Genomic DNA, 24,107 nt, shown 5'->3' on the forward strand with positions numbered 1-24,107 from the left:
TACAAAAGATTGCACTGATGGTTATGATGCATATTTGTATTTCTATGATTTGTATTTTTTACCAGGTTGGTAAAGATGACCTGGACCCAAGTAAGACACCTCCTGTGTGCACTAAAGCCCAGCTAAATCACCCACTGGTCAACCAGTACAGCCTGACGCTGGGTCAGGACCTGGGCCAGCACGACACCAAGTCTCTCATCAAATGTGTGGAAACGCTCTCCTTCATCGTCCGCGATGCTGCGCATGTCACCCCGGACAATTTTGAGCTGTGTGTCAGAGCTATACGAGTATTTGTGGAGGCCAGCCTCAATGGAGGTGAGACTCTTAAAAATGATTAAAATAATTATTGCAAATAGTTCTGTTGTAGGGTATGCTATAAACTCTACTGTGGCAACTCTACATTGGTTCACTATTTAATGTACATTTCTGACTACCTCATTAACGGAGTCGTCTAATATTGCATTTTTATATAGTCTGTAGATTTATGAGAGACAGACTCATTTAGATATTGACTATAGTGGGAGCCAGACTCCACATGTCCACACTTAGTAATTCAGACATGTCATCAGAGATAACTCATGACATCTTCAGGGTAATTTGCCTTATGTGACAAATCTCCCCCAGAGCCGCAGGGAGCAAAAATCTGATCAAATAAATAAATGTTTTCACAGAGAAGCTCCCCTTATGATGAGGGGTCAATTTAACTGGGTTCAAAAATATAATGGTACAGAAGGCATGTATTGTTTATCTCCGACACTCAAACTTTAATTATTTTTCATCTTTGCCATGTTTTTTCTTACTTATTCCTGACCAGATGACATTTTGAGAAAGAAAGATTTGTGAATGAAAAGTTGTAACAACTTTAGATTCAAACTAGATTTAATTTCCACTTAAGTTGCGAACTCCAAACTAACGGGTTGTTTGATTGTTCCTCTTTCAGGAGTAACTCTGTCCCCACCTTCAGTCTCTTTGTCGTGTCCTCCATGTTTCCACCCCTGTCCTTCCCTACATTCTTTCCCCTCTTGCTCCCTCTGCCCTTTATCTTCCTTGTCATCTGCCCATCAAATGTCTTCATACTCTTTTTCCATTCATCCCTCCTTGTGCTGTTTGTGATCTACAGTAACATGGTGATTAAGGCTGATAAATGGCAGTGGCAGCTGAAGCCCTATTCATTTTCTCCTAGTGCCTCAGGCCATTGGATCCATGCTGTCAACAGAGCTTTACACTGACTAACAAAAGCATCAGCGATGGTTTGATCAAAGCAGTGGGCTGATTCATGGCACTAACCTGTGTGAGATGAACAGAAAGTGTAAAACCTGTTATTAGTCTATTGAGCCTTTGTGCCCTGACCTCATCTCTTGTCGTTAAAGAAGGATTCGAGATAAACAGAGAGCTTTTGGAAATGACTTCATGGTTGTTTAGAGGATCTGGATATCTTTGGTGTTTTTGCTTTTTTTGGCGCAATTATGGACTGTACCACTTAACACGGGGTGCTCAGTAAGAATTAGTTGTATAGAATTAGTCGTCCATTTCCTCTTCAGTCAAGGAACCTCAATGTAACTTATCTTTTTGGGAAGAATTGTAAAAATGAACTTAATGAAAAGTCGTAACTATCAAAAGAACAGACAGTTTCATAATTTCAGTAACCAGATGACATACTACATTTAAAAGGTCTCTTGTATAAATAAAAAAAAATAGGCAACCTCTGCCTGCTTCCTATAAGATTAATAATTCTTCAACAATGTTTTTCCCTCAGGTTACCGCAATCATGACAAAAAGAAGAGCCACAAGTATGACTCCAAGTCCCGGCTGAGGAAGAAGGCAGGCGGGAGGGAAAAGGAGGGTGCAGGCGGCACAAGGCGCGGTGGCAGCCGAGCATCCAACCAGCGTCCATCACGTTCCCACAGCGATGAGGAGGAGGACGAGGGCGTCCCAGCCAGTTACCACACGGTGTCATTACAGGTTAGTCAGGACGTAAGTACAACAGCCCTCTTCACCCTTCTACCTTGTGTTGATTTGAGGCCAAGAATCCCAAACACATCTTTGTTTTACTCACAAATGTTTCTTGTGGGTAAAACACATGGCTTTTCCAGAGGCTGGGTAAACACTGCTTCATGCTGAGGTGACTGGTACGTCAAGATGTTTTTGGGAATCCATGGCTTTGGCACCTAAGGGTACATTTTGGAATGGTGTAACTTTATATGATGATTATTAGAAAAATGTCGCACAGTAAAACTTTATTAACAATATTTATCTGTAATATTACACCTTTCCTGAAGATATCCGGTATATCCTTTGTTTCCGCTGTGATGTTGACTTTCTGTGGGAATTCTACATTAAAGGATAACACCAGTGTATTTTCATCTTGTTACTACATCTACATTTATATATATTATATACTTATTTGTTTGTAGTTTATTGATTAGTTTTGGTAAGTGTCTTGTCAACGCTGTAGCATATGAACAGCTGTGAAGTCTAGACTCCAACTATCTGACAGATCAAAAAGAAAACTATTATTGTAAATGTAGCAAACTTGAAAAATCCAGTATTTCCACCCCCATAAAGATCTACTGTGTATTAAAACCTGTGCTCACCAGCTGTGTCTGGAACTATTCATCTGTACGTCCAGGAAACTGTGTTGAGTCTCAGTAGGAGAGAAAAGATGAGATAATATGTGTGAACTTGAAATGTTAGTGATTGTATTAAGCCTATCTCCCTAAATGTTGAACTGTTCCTTAAAGTTGTAACAATGAGTCTGTAATACAGTTCTACTTCTTATTATTACATTTGGCCTTTTTGTCAGTGACTTACAATGTGGCGTAACACAGCTTTGGTTTAATGAAAAAAAGTCAATGTTGCTTGGATGGCATCAGGAAAAAAGCAATATTACACCAGTGTTATCCTTTATTTTGTGATCCACAAACAGGAACATGACAGTGCTGTGAATTCCTTTTTTTCCTACAAATACACAGTCAGAGCTTCAGTACTTTTTAAACTGTACAATATTTTATCTGGTTGAGGGGCAGTCTTGCTGTTGACTAGCGACATTAAACATATTCTGTATGTTTTCCTCTGGTGAAAGTACAATATTTAAATCTTCCTGAAAGCTGCTCTTCATGGTAAACTAACATAAGTCCTGTTTTCACGACATGATCAACTTCTGACAGAGGGCTGTTTTCTAGTAATACATCATATACTACACATGTATAAAAATACACGTTTGTTTGTCCACGGCTCGTCAGCTACATAATGTAATGTCTATGATATACAGCACAGTGTCATGTTACCAGTTAATCGCATATTTTAGAGACAATGTTGCACAAATAACGTTAGTAACTGACTCATCCAGTATTCACTTGACTGTGTCATCACCCCACATGTGACATTGAGTTGTTATTGTTGAAACTGTTGTCGTTTGTGACGGTGCAGCTTTTAGACCTGATGCACACGCTGCACACACGGGCTGCCAGCATCTACAGCTCCTGGGCCGAGGAACAGCGTCACCTGCAGGCCGCGGGCAGGAAAATCGAGGCCGACTCCCAGACTCTGTGGACCAGCTGCTGGTGTCCCCTGCTGCAAGGTACGCAGGAGGTGCAGTGCAGCAGCTGCTGTAGCGAACATCTTCATCACAGTTATAATTTATTGTTCAGAGCATTATTTTATTCTTCTTATAATGCAGGGTCATTATATGGTACAGTACAAGTGCATTAACAGGATATGATAAAACTGCTAATATAGCTTGTGTTGCTTGAACACATTCCTAATTGTTACAAAAGTGTTTGGCATCATGGTGCTTTGTGTTGGAATGTTTTTTTCATACATAAATATGGGATTCATCTTTTTTTGTAACAGTTAAAATCATAAAAATATAATTACACACATAAATATTTAAAGACAACTGCACACATTTTCCCTTGATTGCTACAGATTAAAAATTTTAAGATTTTAAAAAGGAGGGAAATCAAAACCTTGAAGTCAAGCTGTCTGGAAACCTGTTCAAACTGTCCTACTCTACTTGTAAATTTAATTATTGCTCATTTGTTTTAACCAAGGTGTCTGATGGTCAGTTTGAGTCTGTGCTGCAGCTGATGTTTGTTTTGCTGCCAGGTATTGCTTGGCTGTGCTGCGATGCCAGACGACAGGTCCGTATGCAGGCCCTCACCTACCTCCAGAGGGCGCTGCTTGTTCATGATCTTCAGACACTCGATGCCACTGAGTGGGAGTCCTGCTTCAATAAGGTAAGAAAAGAGGAGGAGCTACATGTCTGTATACATGAACGTAATCATTTTATCTTCTGCAGTCGCTTCTCTGTGTTGTGTTCTCTGTTAACAGCTGTGCTCATTTACAGTCAGTGGATTTTCACTTATTTCAGGAGATTGCTGATGTGTATATACGTGCATGTGTATGTGTGTTTGCAGGTTCTATTCCCCTTGTTGACTAAGCTGCTTGACAACATAAGTCCAGCAGATGTGGGCGGTATGGAGGAGACCCGAATGAGAGGCTGCACTCTCCTGTCGAAGGTTTAAAGCAACACACACTTACCCAGCGTACACAACCAGCACTTTTTCATGCACTAAATCAAAAAAGCCAATCCCAGCAGAACAGTGTTACATCCTGCAGATACAGGTCAGGGGCTTTATAAGTACTGGAGGTCAGTGAGCCTGAAGTTATCTTCTTAAAATCAAATTGGAACATTGACAATAGCCAGTTTGGAAAATTCCTATCATAATAACTGTATTAAGTTACTGTATTAAAGGGATAGTTTACCCAGAAATTAAAATTAGCTCATTATCTACTCACCACTATGCCGATAGGGGTGGGTGAGACTCGTAAAGTGTTTTGTGGACCCAAACACTTCTCCCACCCTGCCGTCGGCATAGTGGTGAGAAGATAATGACTGAATTTTCATTTCTGGGCAAACTTTCCCTTTAAGTCCCTTCATCTCTTCATCTTCGTATCTTAGCCGTTGGGCAATATGCATTATGGCAAAATATTCAAACTAGACCAAAAAAAGAGTGATCCCCCTAAACGCTTCAGCTTTGATCAATAGCGATGTTGAACAGGTTGCCTCTGAACGTTCCAGAAACATTAGCTCACATGAACTGAGCCCATTGTTGTGGCAGTAGCTGACGTTTGACCGTTTGCATCTGCTCAGGTTTTCCTCCAGCACCTGTCTCCTCTGCTGTCCCTGCCTACCTTTGCTGCCCTGTGGCTCACCATCCTGGATTTCATGGACAGGTACATGCACGCAGGCTCCAGCGACTTACTGGTGAGTACAGTGTTAATAGTGATTTTTCTCGAATACTCCTGAGCCTGGTGTTGAATGACCGACTCTGAGCTTGTTCATCTTCTCTGCGTTTGCACATGCAGCTGGAGGCCATACCCGAGTCTCTGAAAAACATGCTGCTGGTGATGGACACTGCAGGAATCTTTCACAGTGCTGACTCAAGGACGGGATACTCAGACCTGTGGGAAATCACCTGGGAACGCATCATCTGCTTCCTGCCTCACCTGAGGGAGGAGCTCTTCAAACAGACCGTCATACCAGGTATGCAGCTGACACACAAGCATGTTTGGATAAGATTAGATAATCTGATACACACAAGTGGCAACATGTTTGTGTTAGTTTGTTGTATTACTAGGAACTCATGTATCATCATCATTTTTAGATCCAGTACCCAGTCCTCCAGCAGAGACAGTGCAGCCTTCACCCCCAGCAGGTCGGCCTCCATCCCCTCAGGTGTCTGTACCACCTGCCCAGCCGCCCTCCCCAGTCCCAGTGCCCCCTGCAGAGACACACCCCCCCAGCAGGCCAGCATCACCCCAGGAGCCTCAGTCAACCAGTGTCACCGGTAAAAACAATGAAAGTTATCTCTGTCAAGGTGGAGACACTGAATACCTGAGGACACGGAGCCTGGTGAAACCAGACGATCACACACATTTCTTCTAATTGATCAATCTCACAGAACACAGAGCAACAGAAATCAATCAGTGTGAAACAATGATTTAAGAAATAAATGATCACATTAGAATCACACTTCAACACTGCTGATCATTTTCACAACCAAGCAATTCATTGATTGGTCAATAAAACATTAGAACACAACACAATTGTTTTAGATCTGAAGTTGATGAACAAAGCTTCACATTTATAAACCATAGAATGTTTGGCATTAGATATATCATTATGACTTTTTAAAATTTTTTATTTAATTACCTCAAAAATGAACACGTGTCCGTGAGATGCAGTACACACAGGAAGTAGGGGACATTGTAAGCGTAGTACTTCAAGTGTGACCATGTTTTTTTATTTATAAAATGCAAATTCTGCAGTTATACATGCTGAGTTATTTGGTGTGACCCCTCGTGGAAAGCTCCAGTAACAGGCGTAGTATGTTCAAGTATGTGAACAATCTAAGTCAAGACGCATCTGGTCGTCTTTGCAAGTGCACAGCTGAGCAGCAAGTTTATCCACTGCAGTGTTGGTGCTTAAGCAGCAGACAGGAAGTCAGATAAGGAGCTGGAGACAAACGTGGTACGACCAGACTCAGATGCTCGACTAAAATCAATCAAACACAGATCTTGTCCTGTTGTTGAAGTGACGAGTGGAGCAGTTACTGACCTGCTTCCAATCCTCTGCTCTGTTTTTCAGGAGCAGACCGATCATCTGCAGTCCCACCCTCCATGCCAGTTCCGTTAACTACGTCCCCCACCCAGAGTCCCTCACCCTTAAGCCAGTCCCCCCTCATCCTGCAGCCCCTTGCCTCTCCCTTGCAGGTGGGAGTCCCGCCCATGTCCCTGCCGATCATCTTGAACCCCGCCCTCATCGAGGCCACCTCTCCCGTACCGTTGCTGACCTCGCCCAGACCCATGAGCCCTGCTGACGAGGCCCAGTAAGACAACCGGAGCACCCCCCCACTGAACAACTGGACCCCAGACTTCAACTCCAACTTCAGGATCTGCTCGTCAGCAGCTTTTTGACATGATGAGATATAAAGTATGTGAGAGGACCGATGACATGTGACACCTCAGTCTTACGACGTTTGATTTGAAGCGTTCCTTGTGTTGGCTGTGGGGTCAGAGCTACACTCCTGACCCTGCTGCTGCACCACACGCTCTTTGTGCCATTTTTCTGTTTGCTACTTTGTTTTAATTCCTGTGGATAAATGACTAAACGTAGAAAGTGTGACATCATGCACAGATATTTTGGATCAGAGAATTCATTGAAGGAAAATAATGCCAATTAAAATGATTGCAGTAAAGTTGCAGTTCACTAAAAGTGTGAGGTAGAATCAGGGCTGCAGCTCAGAACACTGAGGTCCTGTCATTGCTGCTTTTTGGGGAGAACGTGGCTGTTTGGCAACATCGGGACAGTTGACATTGTTGTGCACGTGGAGAGAATTTGACTGGTTGATGCCAGTGTTTTTAAACTCAACTTGCTGCATTATATATGTACTATAACACAAATTCCCCTACACTGCTTTATTCTGGGGGGAAGAAGGAGGCTTTAAAAGAATTGTGTTTATCTGGGAGTCAAAGTAAATGAGAGTATGTGTGCACGTGCATGTATGTGCAAAACAGTGACTCACTGGTGTTTTTAATAGTTTTGGGAGAAGAATGAAGCTGAGGAAGGAATCAGATGTATCAGGCTCTGGACACACACACACACACACACACACACACACACACACACACACACACACACACACACACACACACACACTCTCCTCGTAGCAGACACTGACTGTTACTTTGACTCTAATTATGTTGATGATGATGATGAGATGTGTTGGCAGGAAGGTACTTTCTCCTGAACATGACTCCTGCCTGAGTGTTCATACATGAGGCTGGAACAGTTTCTAATATCCACACAGGCTTCATGGACGTAGAATCCTCACAAGTCTGATCTCAACACGTTCTCTCATGACGTTGGTGAGTTTTGAAGAAGAAGAGCTCGTCCTTGATAAGACTTGAGACGACCTCGTGGGTTTTCTTGTGAGCCTGAGCCCCATCTCGATGTTTAGGTCTCACACAGGTGGTGGTGTTTCAGCTGCGTGATGCAGTTGATGAAGGAGGAGTGGATTACACAGAGCTTTGACTTCAGTCGTAACAGAAGCGATATTTCTCCCACTGTTGTCTCACCACTGACAAGCAAAAAAAAAAAAAAAACCCACAGTTATTTATTTATCAGTCAGTTTTTGTTTTCAGGGACCAAATTCTGTTCTTCTGTAACGTCCAAAGACAGAGACACCGTTTATTTCTCCTTTTAATTCTTCATTCTATTTTATTTTAACCCCCAAAAGTAAAAACAAGCTTTGATTTCAGCACCGTATGAATTCCTCCTCCACTTAACAAAGGAGTGTGTGTGCATGTGCAGCCTTCCTCAGACAGATGGGAGATGTCACATCTGGAACATTCCACAGTGCAGATACCAGAGTGAGCTGGGAGCCCGGTCCACTGTGCGGACGACAGACAGGGACAGACACAGCAGCTTTTAAGGTTCATGATAAACCCAACAAATATGTCTCAGAGCTCAGAATCATGGTTCATGGTGTAGATCGCTGCAGACACGTGTGTGTGGAGTCGAAGCATGAACGAAGCTCAGCAGCTTCAAGTTGACGTCGCGACAAAATGTATGGAAGCAGTAAGACGTCGCTGCTGAGTGGAGTCATGACCGAACACTTCCTGCTCACACGGAGTCTTCTTTGAATTATGGCGTCTGTCTTTGGGAAATCATCTGTTGCGAACATAGTGGGAATTTGTCAGCAGGTCATTTTTAAGTGGTGCCGTTTCAGAGCCTTCAGTTCTGTCACTTTATTCATGTGTAGTGGAGACAATGATGTAGCAGAGCTCCCACATACTGTGCTGATAGAAACAAGTGAAGGGCAGCAGCTGCAACTGCAGCACCAGAGAAAGGCGAGGCGTTTGCAAACATGGACTCCAGAGAATGTCCGCTTTATCGGGTTTGGACTTTCTCTGGAATTGTCCTTACTCAACACAACAGGAGATTCTCCGCTCAGACACTTTCACAACACAGAAATCTCCGGAGGGTTGAGGTGAGGGTGGAGCAGCAGGCGGAGGCAGGACGTAACATATCAATTCAGCTGCAGGGATCACATGTTTTTGTTTACAGCACTAAACCACTTTTCTATCCCGAGATATTTGTTTTCTTTTTTTAGTTTTGCGTCTGTCGCCTGTTAGAAACATCAACACACCCTCTCGATCTCCTTCATGTTCTCACATCAGACATTCTGCAGACTTCAAACTAGGGGGAATCCCAGAGAAACTCCGCAGAACGTCCGCAGCCTCTCATCCGGACACTTGGGTTCTTACATACAGCCCCCTCTGGAGATTATCCGGAGTTCAGTGCATGTCTTAAAGCAGGCGAGCTCCAGCAGAGCTTACTGAAGTGCCGCAGTGTGTGTTGATCAGCAGGTCTCTGTAGGTGATGGGATATGACGCGTTCAGCAAACACTGCAGTAAATCAACGAAGATAAACCAGCTTCAATATTTGACATGATGTCCGGGTGCTGCGCTGCGCCCTGGTGGTGGAGTTGAGAAGTTTTCACTCCCATCAACACAGTGTTAGTTTATTTTTCTAAATCCATTCACAGTTGTAGAATATAAACCCATTTTTCAGCAGTTCCTGCCCCCTTGTGAGGTCGCCTCCTTTTTGTTGACATGTGTGACCCCACGAACATCAGGTGCAGTAGATCTCAGCTTCACCACACTTTGACTTCCTCTGTGACTCCAGGCAGGAGCACATTCACAAAACAGAACTGAAAGTCCATCAGACTTCTTCTTCCTGTTGTATCTGTTGTTAACATGAACCAAACCTGAACTACAATTCATCAGTGGACGTGCGATCGTTGCTCGACCTGAATCTTTAAATCACGATTTGCCTTCTGAATACAAAAACATAGGATTCTTCAGCAGCACCACTCTGAATGAATCCAACTTCAACTAGATGTTTTCCAAAGTGCTGTACATTCGCTGGTCTTCACGTGTCCACAGTGAGTATTCAGTCGTTACGTCTCAGCTTGGTACCTGCTGCAGTTTCTCTACATAGAAATGTGTTGACCCTCTTTGCATGCTGACTGTGTCGTGTGTACATTGACATGAACCCTGACGGACTGGTGGGGACTCACTTACCGTTTTAAGACCAAGTGTGTGTCTGTGAGTGTGCAGATGTGGAGCCTAGCCTCCAGTCACAGTGGCCCTGGATTCAGATGTTTCATGTTAATGTTATTTATTGAACTAGGTGAAGGAGAGAGGGATGTTTCCCACTGACGTAGATGCAGTGTGTGTATGTCAGCTAGGTAATGCCGCAGCCTTATAGAGCCACTGACGTGACACATTTTGTAAAGCTGTGGGTTTATTTGTTGTATGGGATTCTTAGATATATGAGCTGACAGGAAATTACATGAATATAATATGTATATATATATATAAATATATATATAAATGAAAGGTAATGTACTTTTTATTATGTAATAAATAAATTGTAAAGAAAGTCCTCATTGTGGTGTTAATGTGTTGATTTTTTTACAAGCACTCTTAAAAGTTGCAGCTAAGGTTTGGGTTCGCTTAGATTCTAAGTGCCCGCCTCATTTGGCCTGTGATTGGCCAGCGGCACAGGCCAAGACAGCAATTGTTAAACCCACATTCAAGGATCATCATCATCATCACATCTGTCTCCTTAAAAGAAAACTGAATAGATAAAACCTCTGGATCAGCTGGAAAACTGAGCTGGAGCCAATCAGCTGACGTTGGGCGAGAGGTTCCTCATGGACCTGCCTCCACTCCAACCCAGGGGCCAATCTACAGACAACCATTCACTCTCACACCTGCAGTCTATTTAGAGACTTTTAACCTGACTCCAATTTGCATGTCTTTGGACCGTGGGAGGAAACAGGAGAAACCCCGCACAGACACAGAGGACATGTGAACTCCACACAGAAAGGCGGGAGAATCCAGAACCTTTTTGCTGTGAGGCGACAATGCAGATCACGCCACCGTTCCACCTCATCAGAATAATGTGGGTTCATTTATTATTGATTTGAATGTGATACGTCCTCGCTCCCCAAGGCCAACACTCATTTTGATCATTTCAACTATATCAGACTGACACTAACTTTCTGGGGTGTTGCTGGAGGTGATCTCTGTCATGGCAGCAACATTCACAGGATTATATTCTCCTTAGCGATTTCCCTTACATGTAGAAGCACACGTTTGTTTTGCAGCAAAGCTTCATATTGAGCTGAATTAAAGGGATCATTCCTTTGAAAAGTTGTGAACTTGGATCTGAACATTGTCGTTTGACGACAGACCTCTGACGTAGCTGACACGCAATGTTTAACAGCTGTTCAGTAAACATTCAAACTGACATGTGAAGAGGAGAAAGCAAATTCAGTTTTAATTTATGACAAACATTCATTGTAAAATCTGTGCAAAAAACAATTTCTGCCACTGGACTTTAAGACGCATTCAAAATTGACTTACAATGATGGTAATTATATTATACGTGTAGAAAACACATCTCAGAACATCTCTGGTGTAAAACATTTGGGTTTTTATTTCAAAGCAAAATGAGAACCACATTTTTTTTTAGTAAACTAACTGTATCAGAAACTACAGAGGCCAGGAAAAAAACTGTTATATTTGTACATGGAATGTAAAAACATCGGGGAAACAAGGAACCATAACAGCAAACTGTACGGATTTAAATTATCTAATCTAGAAAGAATGCAAATCTCTTGAAGGGACAGTGGAACATAAACGTGAACAACACTCCACTCACAAATATTTTTTTTTTTTTTATTCCTCGTTAACCAAGACAGAACCAAAACCCCTACTGTCACCTATCTACACCATCAGCAACAAACAACACTTAGAAAAACAAATGCCTAAAACAGGAATCCTCACTTGGCGTCCAGCTTTGCCATTTCCTGAAGGTATATTCCGATGCTCTCACTGTCGAACAGAACAAAGTAAATGTTTTTCAGGGAGGAGCTGGTGGACGACACGAAATGGTTGGAGATGGCCTTGAGGATGAGCTGGGCGGCGGTTTGCTTTGGGAAGCCGTTCCTGCGGGAGACATTCGACAGAGTTGTTAGATCAGTGTGTGCGGAGCTGTGGGAGCTGATGTTACACACAGGACACGTTTTACCACCGATGTAGAGGATGTGCAGCTGAAGAGCAGCTGTAAAAGATACTGGTGTGAAGTGTCACTGTGAGTGGAAGGATAACAGATGGAGCTGCATCTGCAACTATGTGACTATCAAAGACAAACGCTGGCCACAGCTGCAGGAGGCGGATTCATAAAGTGGCCAAAACACCGGAACTATCCAAGTTATCAGATTTACATTCCTGTTTGAACGAGTGGAGTTCAGACTGAAAACAGCTCTGCATCCTGGGAGTCCTGCCACAGTGACAGATCTGTGTCTGAGGGCCAATCAGATGTTAATACTCTGAGGCTACAAGGTTATTATAGTTTTGAAATTTTTATTAGTTTTTATTTTTATTTAGTTTTTCAGTTTGCTTTTTCATTTCAGTTTAGTTTTAGTTAGTTCAACAAGTGATTTTGTAGTTCTAGTTTAGTTTTTATTGTGAGGAATCGACTCGTTTCAGTTTAGTTTATATTTAGTTTTAGTCTTAGTTTTTCCAGGTATTAAGAGAAAGCTTCGACTTGTAGAAGCTGAAAAAGGATGAAACAATGTGTGACAAGTCCTTTAATTTCATTCTTTAACCATCACCTGCAGGACAGGCAGTGATCGAGGGGGAAAACGAAACGACAACGAAGCTGAATTTATCTGCAATTCACTTTAGTTTTAGTTAGTTTTGCATTGTTCATTGTAGTTTTTATTTAGTTTTCGTTTTAATGTAATTGTTGTTTTTATTTTTATTTCAGTTAACTAAATATTTTTTCATTGCTAGTTTTAGTTTGAGTCTCAGTTTTCGTTAACTATAATAATAATAAAGTATTTTTGCTCTTTATCAGAAACTATCCCCATCCATACTGACTCTCCTGAAAACATATATCACAGGAGCCTTCACATGCACTGGTCGTGTGCAATGCTGGTGTAAACAGGAAGCAGTTAGACAAACAGCAATGGATTTCTATTCCTGGACCAACAACGAGGTGGACAGGAAGTCCAGTGGTGAATCAAGCAAACGCAGGTGGCTGCTTCATCATTTCCCAACCCCTCTGTTTTAGTGTGCGCTGGTCTGACGCAGGGACTGAGGTGTTTGAGGTGTGTTTGCTGAGACGTGTCGGAGTGAAGCTCACCGTCCAGCAGGAAGTGAAGGGAAAGCTACAGACTTGAGCTTTTTCTCCTCTGCTGCTGAGAGACAGTTCTTCACCGTTTTCTCCAACTGGTCTTCACACTTCTCCGAGCCCCACTGAGGGACGTTACAGTGGATGACAAAGCGCGCCGCCATCCCGTTGGCCTGGCTCACTGCCACTGCAGGGTGCGAACACACAAAACATTTTTCAATATTAGAGTTTTTATAATGTCTTGTCCTTAAATACACGAGGAATGCGTGTGTGTGTGTGTCACATTCATTTGTTGCCATTTTCATTAAGTTACAGAGTCTGTTTTGCTTTGGAAGGTTCCAGACTGAGTGGAAAAGGTCCAGCAGAATCTCAGTGGCTGCCATGTTAAGAGCTGAGAAGAGTTAATAATAAATGGAGTGTATATTTATATTGAGCACTTCCAGTCTTCTTAACCACTCAAAGTGCTTTAAAGTCCCACACATCCATTCAGCGCTACGATATGCAGCGCTTTTTCTGCCACACACCATTCAGACGTGTTTCACCAACTGTCACTCGAGCTGCTGAGATGGTCGTCCTTCAGCAGGTTCTCTCACCTCAGCAGAGAAGACTGTAGGGGTACTTACGTTTCTTTGTTAATGGTAAAATGGTCTGTATTTAAATAGAGTGTTTCTGGTCTTGATGACCACTCAAAGCTCTTTCCAGTAGTTTTGCCCTCCACACATTCACACAAACCTTCATACAGTGCATACCCACTCTACCTCCTGAGCCACAGCCGCCCCCACTTTGTCTCATTACTCAGTTTGTCCTGAAGGTCAACTCTGCTGAAAAGTCCAAACTTCTGTCATTTCACAATTAGAAATAGTTATTACAGAGGACTAAAGAGAAGATCTCTGGACTGCATGGCTTAGTTTTTGTTCTGAAAGGCAGAGTGGATTATGGGACCTTAAATAAACAGGTGTAAATGGTTTGTATTTATATTAGAAGCTTTTCTTGTCTTGATGACCACTCAAAGCTCTTTACAGCACAGTTCGCCATTCACCTATTCACACTGTGCATCTATTAGCAGCACTTATTTGTTCTATGAGGGGCAATTCACGGTTCAGCATCTTGCCCAAGGCCACTTCAGCATGCAGATGAGGAAGACTGGGGATTGAACTGCTGACCTTCTAGTTGGAGGACAACCGCTCAACCCCTCAGCCACAGGTGTGTGTCTTTCTAAACTATTGTGCATCCAATCAATTCAGTTTGTCTGAGCCATCACAATTTTCATTTCAAGAAAACAGGATGCGAATGTTGTATGAGAGGTTTCACTTTTCCATTTCTCCTAACTCAACGACAGTACAAAAGGTCTACAAAAAAGGGGCCTGAATACTTCCTGGAGCTGCTGTGGCTCTTCATTAAAAGCAGACGTTTCCCATGTGGGAAGGTTTGTACCTGACGCCACCTCCAATGGCCCCTGTGCTTTCCGCAGCTCCTTCACGCCATCCAGGAACTCTCGGCCTCCGGCCTTCTCCAGAGCGTTGCCTACACATGGAGCACAGCGGCAGGTGAGCACAAAACCAGTAGGGTGGAGGGGAGGGTGAAAACGTTGTCAGTAAAAAAACAGCATTCGCATGAACATGTCGTCCTCACCAACTCCGTCTTTGAGGTCCATCTCTGCATTTGTCGGGTTAATTATCCCTTCCACCTTGATTGTTCCAATTTTGCTGATTTCACTCTCTGTTAGTGAAAGCTGTGGATTCACAACATTAACAACACAGTGAGTTTTCTTGATCTGTCTACAAGATAAATGTTGATCAGTGTTGACATGGCCTTTTTATAACGCATATAACCTTCTGTCCGAGGAACAGGCTCTTTGCTGACAGGATGGTGAAGCCGTCTCCAGGACCGTCCTCAGCTGTGGAGTTTGGTACAGACTCTTTGTCGTTGTCTGTGTTCTTTGGCAGATGTACACAAAGAAATGAACATTAAATGACAGTTAGATAGTAACAAGATTTATAGAGCTGGCTATCAAACTTGAGAACCAACTGAATTATGTTATATATGAGTAGAAGAAGTGTCTGGAATCAGATGGTGACATCCAACTCTTAGTCCAACTAAGCTTTGAAGCGATATTTCATGATTTCCTGTTTCTACACTTTTCTAGCTTCATATCTTTCTTCATCTAGTTCTTCATTTATCACAGATGCATTGGACTCTGTCTGTGTTTTTGTACTTTGTTGAACAGGAAAAGGGTTAAAGATGTTTAACATGAACATTCATTCTTGACTTAGGTCCTCTAACGAGATTCCTTTGAGGCTTGTTTTTGATGGACAGTCCAATACAGTTGTTCATCTACACACGTATGTACATATAGTCCAGTTCCTCAGCTCAGCTGGATCTCTGAGCTTTTTGAACTTAGTTGGACTAAAGTGCTCTTGACAAAAGCTCTGGCAGAAGAAGTGGCAGAAAGCTTAAGAAAAATGTCCATGTTTCTAAAACACAGCCACTGGAAAATTGTAACTTTGTAGCTGTATATAAAATGTCAGCATAATCAAAAAGATCTGATCAACAGGCAGCTCTAATGGGCAGGACTTAGGCTGTTGGTTGGTTTTCCCGCTTGGTGCAATTTGTTTGAGTTGTAGACATGTCCACTCTGGGTTAGTCCCGTGGTCGTGCACTGGTCTCAGCGCTCCACAAAGGATCTTGTGAACACAACACCTGAAGACAAACTGCTTCTACTTGTTCTGAATAATTGAACAAATAGTGACAGTGACGCACACATTCAGTGAATACCTGGCTTCTTTCTCACCAAGGTATAAGATGTATCCCTCCCACCTCCCTGTGTGTTCCATCCATTCATGTGGAGCTGACTGACCTTTGGCTTTCGGCCTCGTTTGCCTTTCACCTTCTTGAAGGTTTTGACGGGTTTCTTGCTCTTTGAGCGCTCTTCCTGTTTCTCGGGGATGGATGACTGGTCTACTTTCACCCTGGCCCCCCTCTTCTTTGAGAGCAGCTCTGGGTGGATGCGAGGCAAGACGCCTCCGTTTGATATGGTCACCCCCCGTAGAAGCTGACGGAGAAAGATATTTCAGAAAGAAAGGCGTTTGACCATGTACTCTCCCAAAGACTCCCATTCTTTACTCTTACAGATGTGAAACGACTGTTAACCACAGTGTTGGGATACTTCCACCTCCTGAAATATTAGCTGCTACAACATCTGTAACCTGAAACCTTCACTATCACCATTGGACTCACACTCCAGGGGAAAGAGTTCCATTCACAGTAACATGAGAGGACAGTACATCAATAATAATATAACAATAATGACATAATGAGAACTATTACCCAAACATCATTTGTTATGGATGAACCATTACATTCATTAGAAAGTCACAAAATTCAAAATGACAGTCACAGTTAGAGATCAGCTGATTAACACAAAGAGCCTTCTATGTGATGGCTGATAGAGAACGAAACAGAGCTAACAGGCAAGAGAATACTGAACTAAACACTTTAAAGCTGGCACCAAAGTGGACATTAGCCAAACTGCCAGAGGAAAAAATGCATGTGGGAGATGTTGAAGAACTGTTGAAGTGCAGGAGAGAGGACGAGTTATTAAAGTACAGGAGAGTTTCACGACTCAAGCATGTGGGTATAGTAATATTCTTTCAACAATGTATTTTAGAAAATGTCACTTGTGTGATCTGATAAACTTATTAAGCTGAAGCTTACAGTTTATTTTTGCTGTGTACCATTAGGTAATAATAGTGCAATCATCACCAGAATGGCAAGTTCTGAAGTGTTCGCATTCCTGTCCCAGTACACACAATCACTGTTACACAAACTGAGACATGTATTCTTAAATTTACACAATACTTTGTTGATGTTCAAGCTTGTATCTACTACATTAAATCTGTTAAACCTTCTGGTCTAACACACTGAACACATTAAATAACAAAGTCTAAATTCAGTCTGTGGCCTGTTATTACATATCCTATTTTTGACTTGCTCATAAAACCAAAGTATGACAAACAAGTCTTTATTTGTTTGTTCCGTGTATGATTTATGATTCAATATTAAATATGAAAACAATGATTTTTTGTGCACACATTTTACGATCATTTCTGTTCTAAGATAACGGATGGATTGATGTTAAAAGCTTTCCAATGTAACAGAGAATAAAACAGCAGTGCAGCTCCCACACCTTGATGCCGGCCCTGTACAGACCCACTGATGCTGGGTTCAGACACACATCAAGAACCCTTCGCTGTTCTTTGCTACATTGTCTATATTGTTAATGAAGATGAATTATATTGCGTTGAATTTAGATATATAGATATGGGCCGACCGGTTGATGGTTTGATCCCTGTCACTTCCTGACACTGAACCCGAACTGCCCCTGACGCTGTGGGCACATTTTGTTCCAACAATGTATGAACTGTGATAGAAAAAGATTTAGTAAGAAACTGTTTGCCAACAAATTCACCATATCAACTTTCTACAGTCATTAATGTCACGGTTATTGTATTTTTGTGCTCTATGAGGAGCGTGTTTCAGTTCATGTTTCAACAGTGTTTCTTTGTGAATTCATGTTTTAAGTTTGTTCAGTGTTTCTCTGTTTTATTTTGTAGTCCCTGCTCCTGTTGTGTTTTCCCCACTTGACTTCCTGCCCTCATCACGCTCACCTGTTTGTCTTGTGCCACCTGTCCCCACTTACTCATTAGTTCAAGTGTGTATTTAAGTCCTGGTGCTCCCCCCATGTGGTTGTTTGTTCGTTGTCATTTATCGTCATTTTTCTCGTCTTGTACCCTCGTCATGTTTATGTGTCCTGTCATCACTCTTGTAAGTTTTTTTTCTCGCTTCCCTGTTCCACTCCCCTGTTTTGATTGAGGGCGACTTTTGTTTAGTGAAGATTCTTTTGTTACGTTTACCTTTTAAATAAAGGACACTTTTTGTTAAACTGTATTTAGTTCTGCGTCTTGGTCCACCTGTTCCCTTTTTTTCTACCGTATCCCCCCCCCCCCACCAACCTGACAATAAAACTGAACTGAAAAAATTAGTAGTGGAACTTAACCTCCATATTTATAGATGTCATTATCTGTACTGTCTATTTTGTGTTGATGTATTAAGAACTAATTCAGAATTTTATCAAACATGTTGACAATCATATTGGGAAATATAGTTAATTAAAAGGTCATTTTACTAACACCTCATTTGCTTGTCAGTGATGAAAACTTTTTTACTGTAAAAAAACTACAATGAAAAGTGTATTCAATTAAAAATGACAGAAACGTCACTGCAACAACACTGTGTGACAAACTGAGCATTGGCTCCACTCGTAGAGCAGCATATTACCTGGTTGAGCTCCTCGTCATTGGCCACAGCCAGCTTGATGTGCCTGGGTGTTATTCGTCCTTTCTTGTTGTCCCGTGCTGCGTTTCCTGCCAGCTCCAAGATCTCAGCTTAGAGGAGAAAAAACAGTGTGTGGAAACCCATCAAACAAGCAGTATGTGTTCTAGTACAACACAACAGCTAAGAAGATTAGACCAAACTCTCCGGTGAGGAAACCAGGCTGCTGTAGCAGAGAGGTGTACATAGCAAATAAACATGAAATAGAAAGTCTTTTTGTGATTGTATTTGTGTTATTGGCTGGGACACTTCTGTAGTCCCATTCTTATTTCTATAAGAATTAGACCTGTGTTATCATGAACACTGTTCGTGTTATAATTTGTATCATTTAGCTACTTTGACAAAGTCTATGAAGGTGCTTAAAACTAGTTGGTGATTAGATGTTGGAACATAATATATCAAATGTTAGTTTTCTTTGTTACTGTCTATGTTCTGTGCTTTTGTTGTGTGTTGACAAGAAGTAAACGTTAAAATGATTAACAGAAAAATCTAAGAATGTTGTGTTAAACAACACAATCAGGGACTTTTATATTAGATATTAATCAACACTGCATCAATAAATGTATAAATGTAATGGGACACATGATACATTGAAGTATGACAAACTTTGATTATAAAGAACTTTAGGAGACACTGGTTGGGTTCAGTATATCTATATATACATGAGGTGGAATTAGGTTCATATTCCATGACAAACAAATTAGTATTTGAATATAGTATTTTGGAAATAAAATCTGAAATTATTGCTTCACTCTTTTCAATGTTGCAATTCTCAGTTTCTTCAAAGAAATCAAAGTTTCTTCACAGGCTTTTTTTTCATGTATTCAACAGCCCCTTTGTTGGGATTTAAATCTGCACTTTCAGCTTTGCATTCTGGGATTTCTGAGCGCATTTTAACAGAGGTGAAAATCAGGTGCTGAAATGGATGATGACTCCTCGTGCATTCACGATCACATTAACATGGACATATTGATATATAATGTCACAAAACTTCCTGCTATAATGTCTTTTATGCAGAGGCAAATCAATCCTGAGCTGTGTGCTATAAATATATGTTGCATGATATAATGATGGAATGTGATGCTTCACCTGTCAATGCCCTTTGTCCCTGAGGATTACAGTCATGAGACATGTAGTAAGTATATGTACACTGAACACTATAATGATGGCCTATTATATACTATTACTGCCTCGTAAACACAACTGTTGCACTTTGTATTACACGGTGTAATTATATTAACTGAGCTTACTATTACCCTGTCTTATCAGACACCATGGAAGAAAGGACAACATGATTTTTCAAACTCTGAGAGCAAACAAATCTTTACACAGATCAATAACAGTGAAAAGAGTTAAACACTTATTCCAGATATCCAAACGGTACTTTTCAGTTTTACTACCTACCTGCCAGGTACTCGATGACCGCTGCCATGTAGACAGGGGCCCCCATGCCAATGCGGTATTTGTGCGTGCCAGTGCGCAGGTACCTCATCATCCTCCCCACAGGAAAGATGACGCCCGCCCTGGATGAGCGGGACAGCTTGGTAGCCTTCTTTTTTCCACCTCTGGCTGACATCTTGTTCTGGACACAGGGAGTACAACCCCAATGAGTGATTTACACCAATAACTGCACAAAACTACACACAAATACATGTGGCTCAGGGGGTAGAATGGGTCATCCACTAAACAGAACATCTGCGGTTTGATCCCCAGCTCCACATGAATCTGACAGGAGATGTGTGATGCAAAGCGCTGCACAGGTTTGAGTGAGTTAATGTTAAAACTGTACTGTCAAGCAAAACTCATCCAGACAAGAAGAAGTTATTATATAAGCGCTATATAAATATATATATATTGGCTGTGGCTCATGAGGAGTTATTCATTAGCCAGAAGATCGCTGGTTCAATCCCCAACACTCTCAGTCTGAAATTCCAAAGTGTCCTTAAGCAAGATACAGAACCTGGCATACGAATGGTGGCTGATAGAAAAAGTCCTTTGTAGGGGAGCGCTGTGTGAATTAATGTACTTGTACTTTACTGTACTTTGAGAAGTCAATAAAACTAGAAAAGAGCTATATATAAATATATATATATATGTATACAGTCCATTTAGCATTTATCATAAATCTACCCACACAGATAGTTGTTAGTTTTATTTTCACACAATGTGACATGTTAGTCTGAATGACAGCATCATTGCTTCGACCAGGATAATCCACAGCACAGGCAGGACACAGTTTTCCTCTGGCAGATGGTTCAGTATTTCATCTGGACAAATAAAAAAACACCGAAAAAACAAAACCAATTGTTCGCTTTTGGCCACTGTTCTGTGATATAGGTGATCTGACGCTTCCCACGTTGTATATCTAATATTTTAGTATCGATGCCAAGCATGTGGTTCCACCGCTGGAATAATGAGAGCTCGAGTTTGCCAAAAAACATGAACATTTACTGCTTCCTCCATAAAACCTTCAGCATGGACGTTTAATTCATAATTGGAAGAATAAAGTGCGTTAAAACGATGCAATGATTGATGCGTGTTGGATTCGATGTGTAATAAACGGTGGGGAGACCCTCTCGGGATGGTTTGCACTGAGCTAAGCTAACACGGTGTTTCCAGAGGAAGTCCTCTGACATGTTTGTATACAAAGTGCTGTTGTGTTAGAGGGACACATTCTCTCCACGGATCCACTCCACGGATCCTCTCCACGGATCGTGTTTCGGTCTCCTCCGTTAGAGCAGACGCTGGCCGCGGTGTGTGTGTGTGGGGGGGGGGGAGGTTTAGCGGTGTGTCCTGGAGGTGTCTTTGCGGACAGGTCGCAGCTGTGAGCGGCAGAGCCGAGCCGATCTGCGGCCTCCACCGGACCTGTCATCTGACCGAGCGCACTAATTAACGCAGGAGTCCGCCGCTGCCTGGCGCTGAAGGTGGAGGGATACGCCGATGAGCGGCGGTGCGGTGTTCGGCGCTCGGCGGCGGCGCACGGGGGGACGCGAGCACCGAGCAGGGCCGCGCAGGCTAACGTTACAGTGACCGGGCTGACATTACAGCGGAGCCGCGATAAACTCCATTATTCTCCTATTCACATCGTAAACAGCACTGACATGGCGACACCAGCACACACGGAGAGGTGTATCTGACATGAGCGGTGAATAACCAGCGGCAGGGTAACGCTGCTGTACATGTTAGCTAGGTCAGGTCTTAGCTGTACGGAATTATTTACTTGAGTGAGTTAGCTCCTCTACGACACCGACATGAACCACAACCAGCCCGCTGTTCACAAACTAACCCTGCCCGCCCCCCCCTCCGTCTTTTTCCGCCACGTCCCCTCCAGCAGCCCCCTGCATGTGTACAGTCACATAAGAGGTGGAGAAGTGGAGCGTCCCCGTCACTCCGGATATGAGCCGAGGCATGAAAAATGAAGGAACCCTCTCCAAGTAGTTTCTACCTGTGTTCTCCCCCGAGATGCTGCTTGCACGGAAGACAGACGAGTCCCCTCCGGTGACCGGCGGCGCGTTTTGTTTGGCTCGTGTTTAGTTGCTGTCCGTGTGCGTAGCCTGGCTTCTTCCCAACCTTAGAAAACACACACACACACACACACACACTCTCACACACACGCACACATACACACACAGAGGGGGAAGAGAGCAGGAACAGCGTAGTGTGGTCGGAGGCCGCCTCTGTGCTACTGATGCTGCAAAGGGGAAAAATTCAATAGAGGCAGAATTGAGTGAAAACGCCCCCTGAACATGGCTACAGGAGGAGACATGTTGTTTGGAAGGAACGCGACGTGCTCGCACACTAACGTGACATTGTGTTTGGAAGCATTCGAAATACAACCTGCAGTAATGAAATGTCCTCTGTGGAGGACGGAGAGATCCAAAATGGTTGCCCTAAAATGACCTCAATCCTTCACCTCATGTGAATGCAGCCCGCCCGCTCTAACAGGTTGGACGTGCACATTGTGCAGAGGTGAAGGGAATCAGACGGCTGATCCACGCAGCCCGTTTGATGCATCACAAGAGTAATCACAAGGGACTGAAGAGAGTCTGCAGCATCTGATCACATCAGCTGATCTGTCTTTGCTGTGCCTAACCCAATACATCAACGATGGAGACAACAGCCCACATGTTCTGTTGACTGTCACATCTTCCCACCTTACAAGTCGACTGGGGTTCGCTCTTTATCCCTCCACTCATCTCAGGAGCAGCGTAAACTTCCTTTGAGATTGGGCGTCTATCACGGTGCACATCACGTCTGTTGTCGGCTGCCTCACTATTCCAGTGCACACCTGTCAGATCCATCTACACTGCTGCGGTAACACATTGTTATAATAAAACAAACAGACGGGATGAAGTGACGGGTTGGTTTGAGCTGTGTGTGTGATTGTATGAAAGTGCAAATTAATAATGTATTAGTCTTGTTGCAGGCAGAAAGGGATATCAGGCCTAGTTTCAGAGTCAAGAGTTTTTAATCTTCACTGTCAGTGGTTAGGAGTGTTTTGAATCTGATGCACTCATGTATATGAATCCATGTTCTCCCTGTGTTAATGAAGATTCCACTCTCAGACCTGATGACATGCACAGTATGTTAGTCCACAGTTCCTCCAACTCCCAGAGGCACTCAAAGGATAAACAGTATAGAAAATATCAATCAATCCATCAAATTTTATTTTTACAGCCTGTATTGACAAATCACAATTTTGTCTCATTAACAAGCTGTGACATCCTCTGCCCTTAACCCTCAACAAGAGGAAGGAAAAACTACCAAAAAAAACGGGAACAGAAACCTCAGAGAGAGCCACATGTGAGGGATCCCTCTCCCGGGACTGACAGAAGTGCAATAGATGCCTCATGTAATGGAGGATGTCAGAGAAATAGTAAAGTAATTACAGCATTGGTTAGAGTTAAATAGTTTGTAGCATGATGGTAAATGAATTGAGGAGTTATTGTCAGTAATGGTCGATCTGAGGAGACATATTATATAACAAGCAGTCTTGTTGTAATCATAGTCCGGATAGATGGATGGATCGATACGATTACACATACAGGATGGGATTTTATATCTAGCTTTTACGAGGGCTGTGCAACATCAAATCATGAAGCATGCACATAGCAACATTGCCACAAAAAGGCCAGAAGTGCAGCATATGTTTCACAGCACTGCCATTGCTCAAGCACTGGGATGCTTAAATATTCAATGATCTATCCTACACACATTATATTCATAAGTCGACTGTGAGTACAGTAGTCAATAGTGGTCATAACATGGTAGTCATGTAGTATCATGAAAAAAGTGATGTACTGCACAAATAATACATGTTATTGTACACCTTTGCAACAGTCCAGTGTAGCAGTACAGTAAATAGAAACAATCCAACATGTCTATAGATCAGAGAACTAGAGAAAGTTCTTTGTCTACTAGGCCAACAAAGCTGATTTTG

The 24,107-nt window shown here is 42.5% G+C and overlaps 2 protein-coding genes across 9 annotated transcripts in view; one reads left to right on the forward strand and one right to left on the reverse strand.

The window, feature by feature from the left end:
- Positions 1 to 10,513, forward strand: part of gbf1 (golgi brefeldin A resistant guanine nucleotide exchange factor 1) — a 78,723-nt gene extending 68,210 nt beyond the window's left edge. For 4 of the 7 annotated variants that reach the window (XM_069538317.1, XM_069538318.1, XM_020093530.2 and 1 more), the window contains 9 exons: positions 66 to 315; positions 1,757 to 1,974; positions 3,430 to 3,580; positions 4,108 to 4,238; positions 4,419 to 4,520; positions 5,156 to 5,269; positions 5,371 to 5,548; positions 5,670 to 5,852; positions 6,653 to 10,513. In XM_069538317.1, coding sequence (XP_069394418.1) covers positions 66 to 315; positions 1,757 to 1,974; positions 3,430 to 3,580; positions 4,108 to 4,238; positions 4,419 to 4,520; positions 5,156 to 5,269; positions 5,371 to 5,548; positions 5,670 to 5,852; positions 6,653 to 6,897 — 1,572 coding nt within the window. In that variant the 3' untranslated portion in view covers positions 6,898 to 10,513. The remainder of the gene's footprint in view (positions 1 to 65; positions 316 to 1,756; positions 1,975 to 3,429; positions 3,581 to 4,107; positions 4,239 to 4,418; positions 4,521 to 5,155; positions 5,270 to 5,370; positions 5,549 to 5,669; positions 5,853 to 6,652) is intronic. The other 3 variants (XM_069538319.1, XM_069538320.1, XM_020093546.2) reach the window with 2 other exon arrangements.
- Positions 10,514 to 11,552: 1,039 nt separating this feature from the next.
- Positions 11,553 to 22,358, reverse strand: macroh2a2 (macroH2A.2 histone). Of its 2 annotated transcripts, none has more exons than XM_020098318.2 (9): positions 22,113 to 22,358; positions 20,072 to 20,249; positions 18,614 to 18,720; positions 16,134 to 16,328; positions 15,109 to 15,213; positions 14,909 to 15,008; positions 14,711 to 14,800; positions 13,289 to 13,463; positions 11,553 to 12,087 (listed from the first exon to the last, which is right to left on the reverse strand). In XM_020098318.2, the coding sequence occupies exons 2-9, from the start codon at positions 20,241 to 20,243 to the stop codon at positions 11,922 to 11,924; spliced, it is 1,110 nt and encodes a 369-aa protein (XP_019953877.1). In that variant the 5' UTR covers positions 20,244 to 20,249; positions 22,113 to 22,358; the 3' UTR covers positions 11,553 to 11,921. The 2 variants fall into 2 exon arrangements, with proteins under 2 accessions (XP_019953877.1, XP_069394423.1); XM_069538322.1 differs by lacking the exon at positions 22,113 to 22,358 and adding an exon at positions 21,888 to 21,910.
- Between the last annotated feature and the right edge of the window lie 1,749 nt (positions 22,359 to 24,107).

This window comes from Paralichthys olivaceus, chromosome 14 (genome assembly GCF_024713975.1).
Source record: "Paralichthys olivaceus isolate ysfri-2021 chromosome 14, ASM2471397v2, whole genome shotgun sequence".
In the NCBI taxonomy this organism is placed as follows: domain Eukaryota; kingdom Metazoa; phylum Chordata; class Actinopteri; order Pleuronectiformes; family Paralichthyidae; genus Paralichthys; species Paralichthys olivaceus.

What these genes read in the sequence shown, in the direction of transcription:
- macroh2a2 (XM_020098318.2), bottom strand. Translation starts at nt 20,243, where the DNA reads ATGTCAGCCAGAGGTGGAAAAAAGAAGGCTACCAAGCTGTCCCGCTCA. An exon ending in GCCTGTTCCTCGGACAGAAG is followed by an intron (nt 15,009 to 15,108) that starts GTTATATGCGTT and finishes GTGAATCCACAG; the next exon opens with CTTTCACTAACAGAGAGTGA. An exon ending in GCCATTGGAGGTGGCGTCAG is followed by an intron (nt 13,464 to 14,710) that starts GTACAAACCTTC and finishes CGCACCCTGCAG; the next exon opens with TGGCAGTGAGCCAGGCCAAC.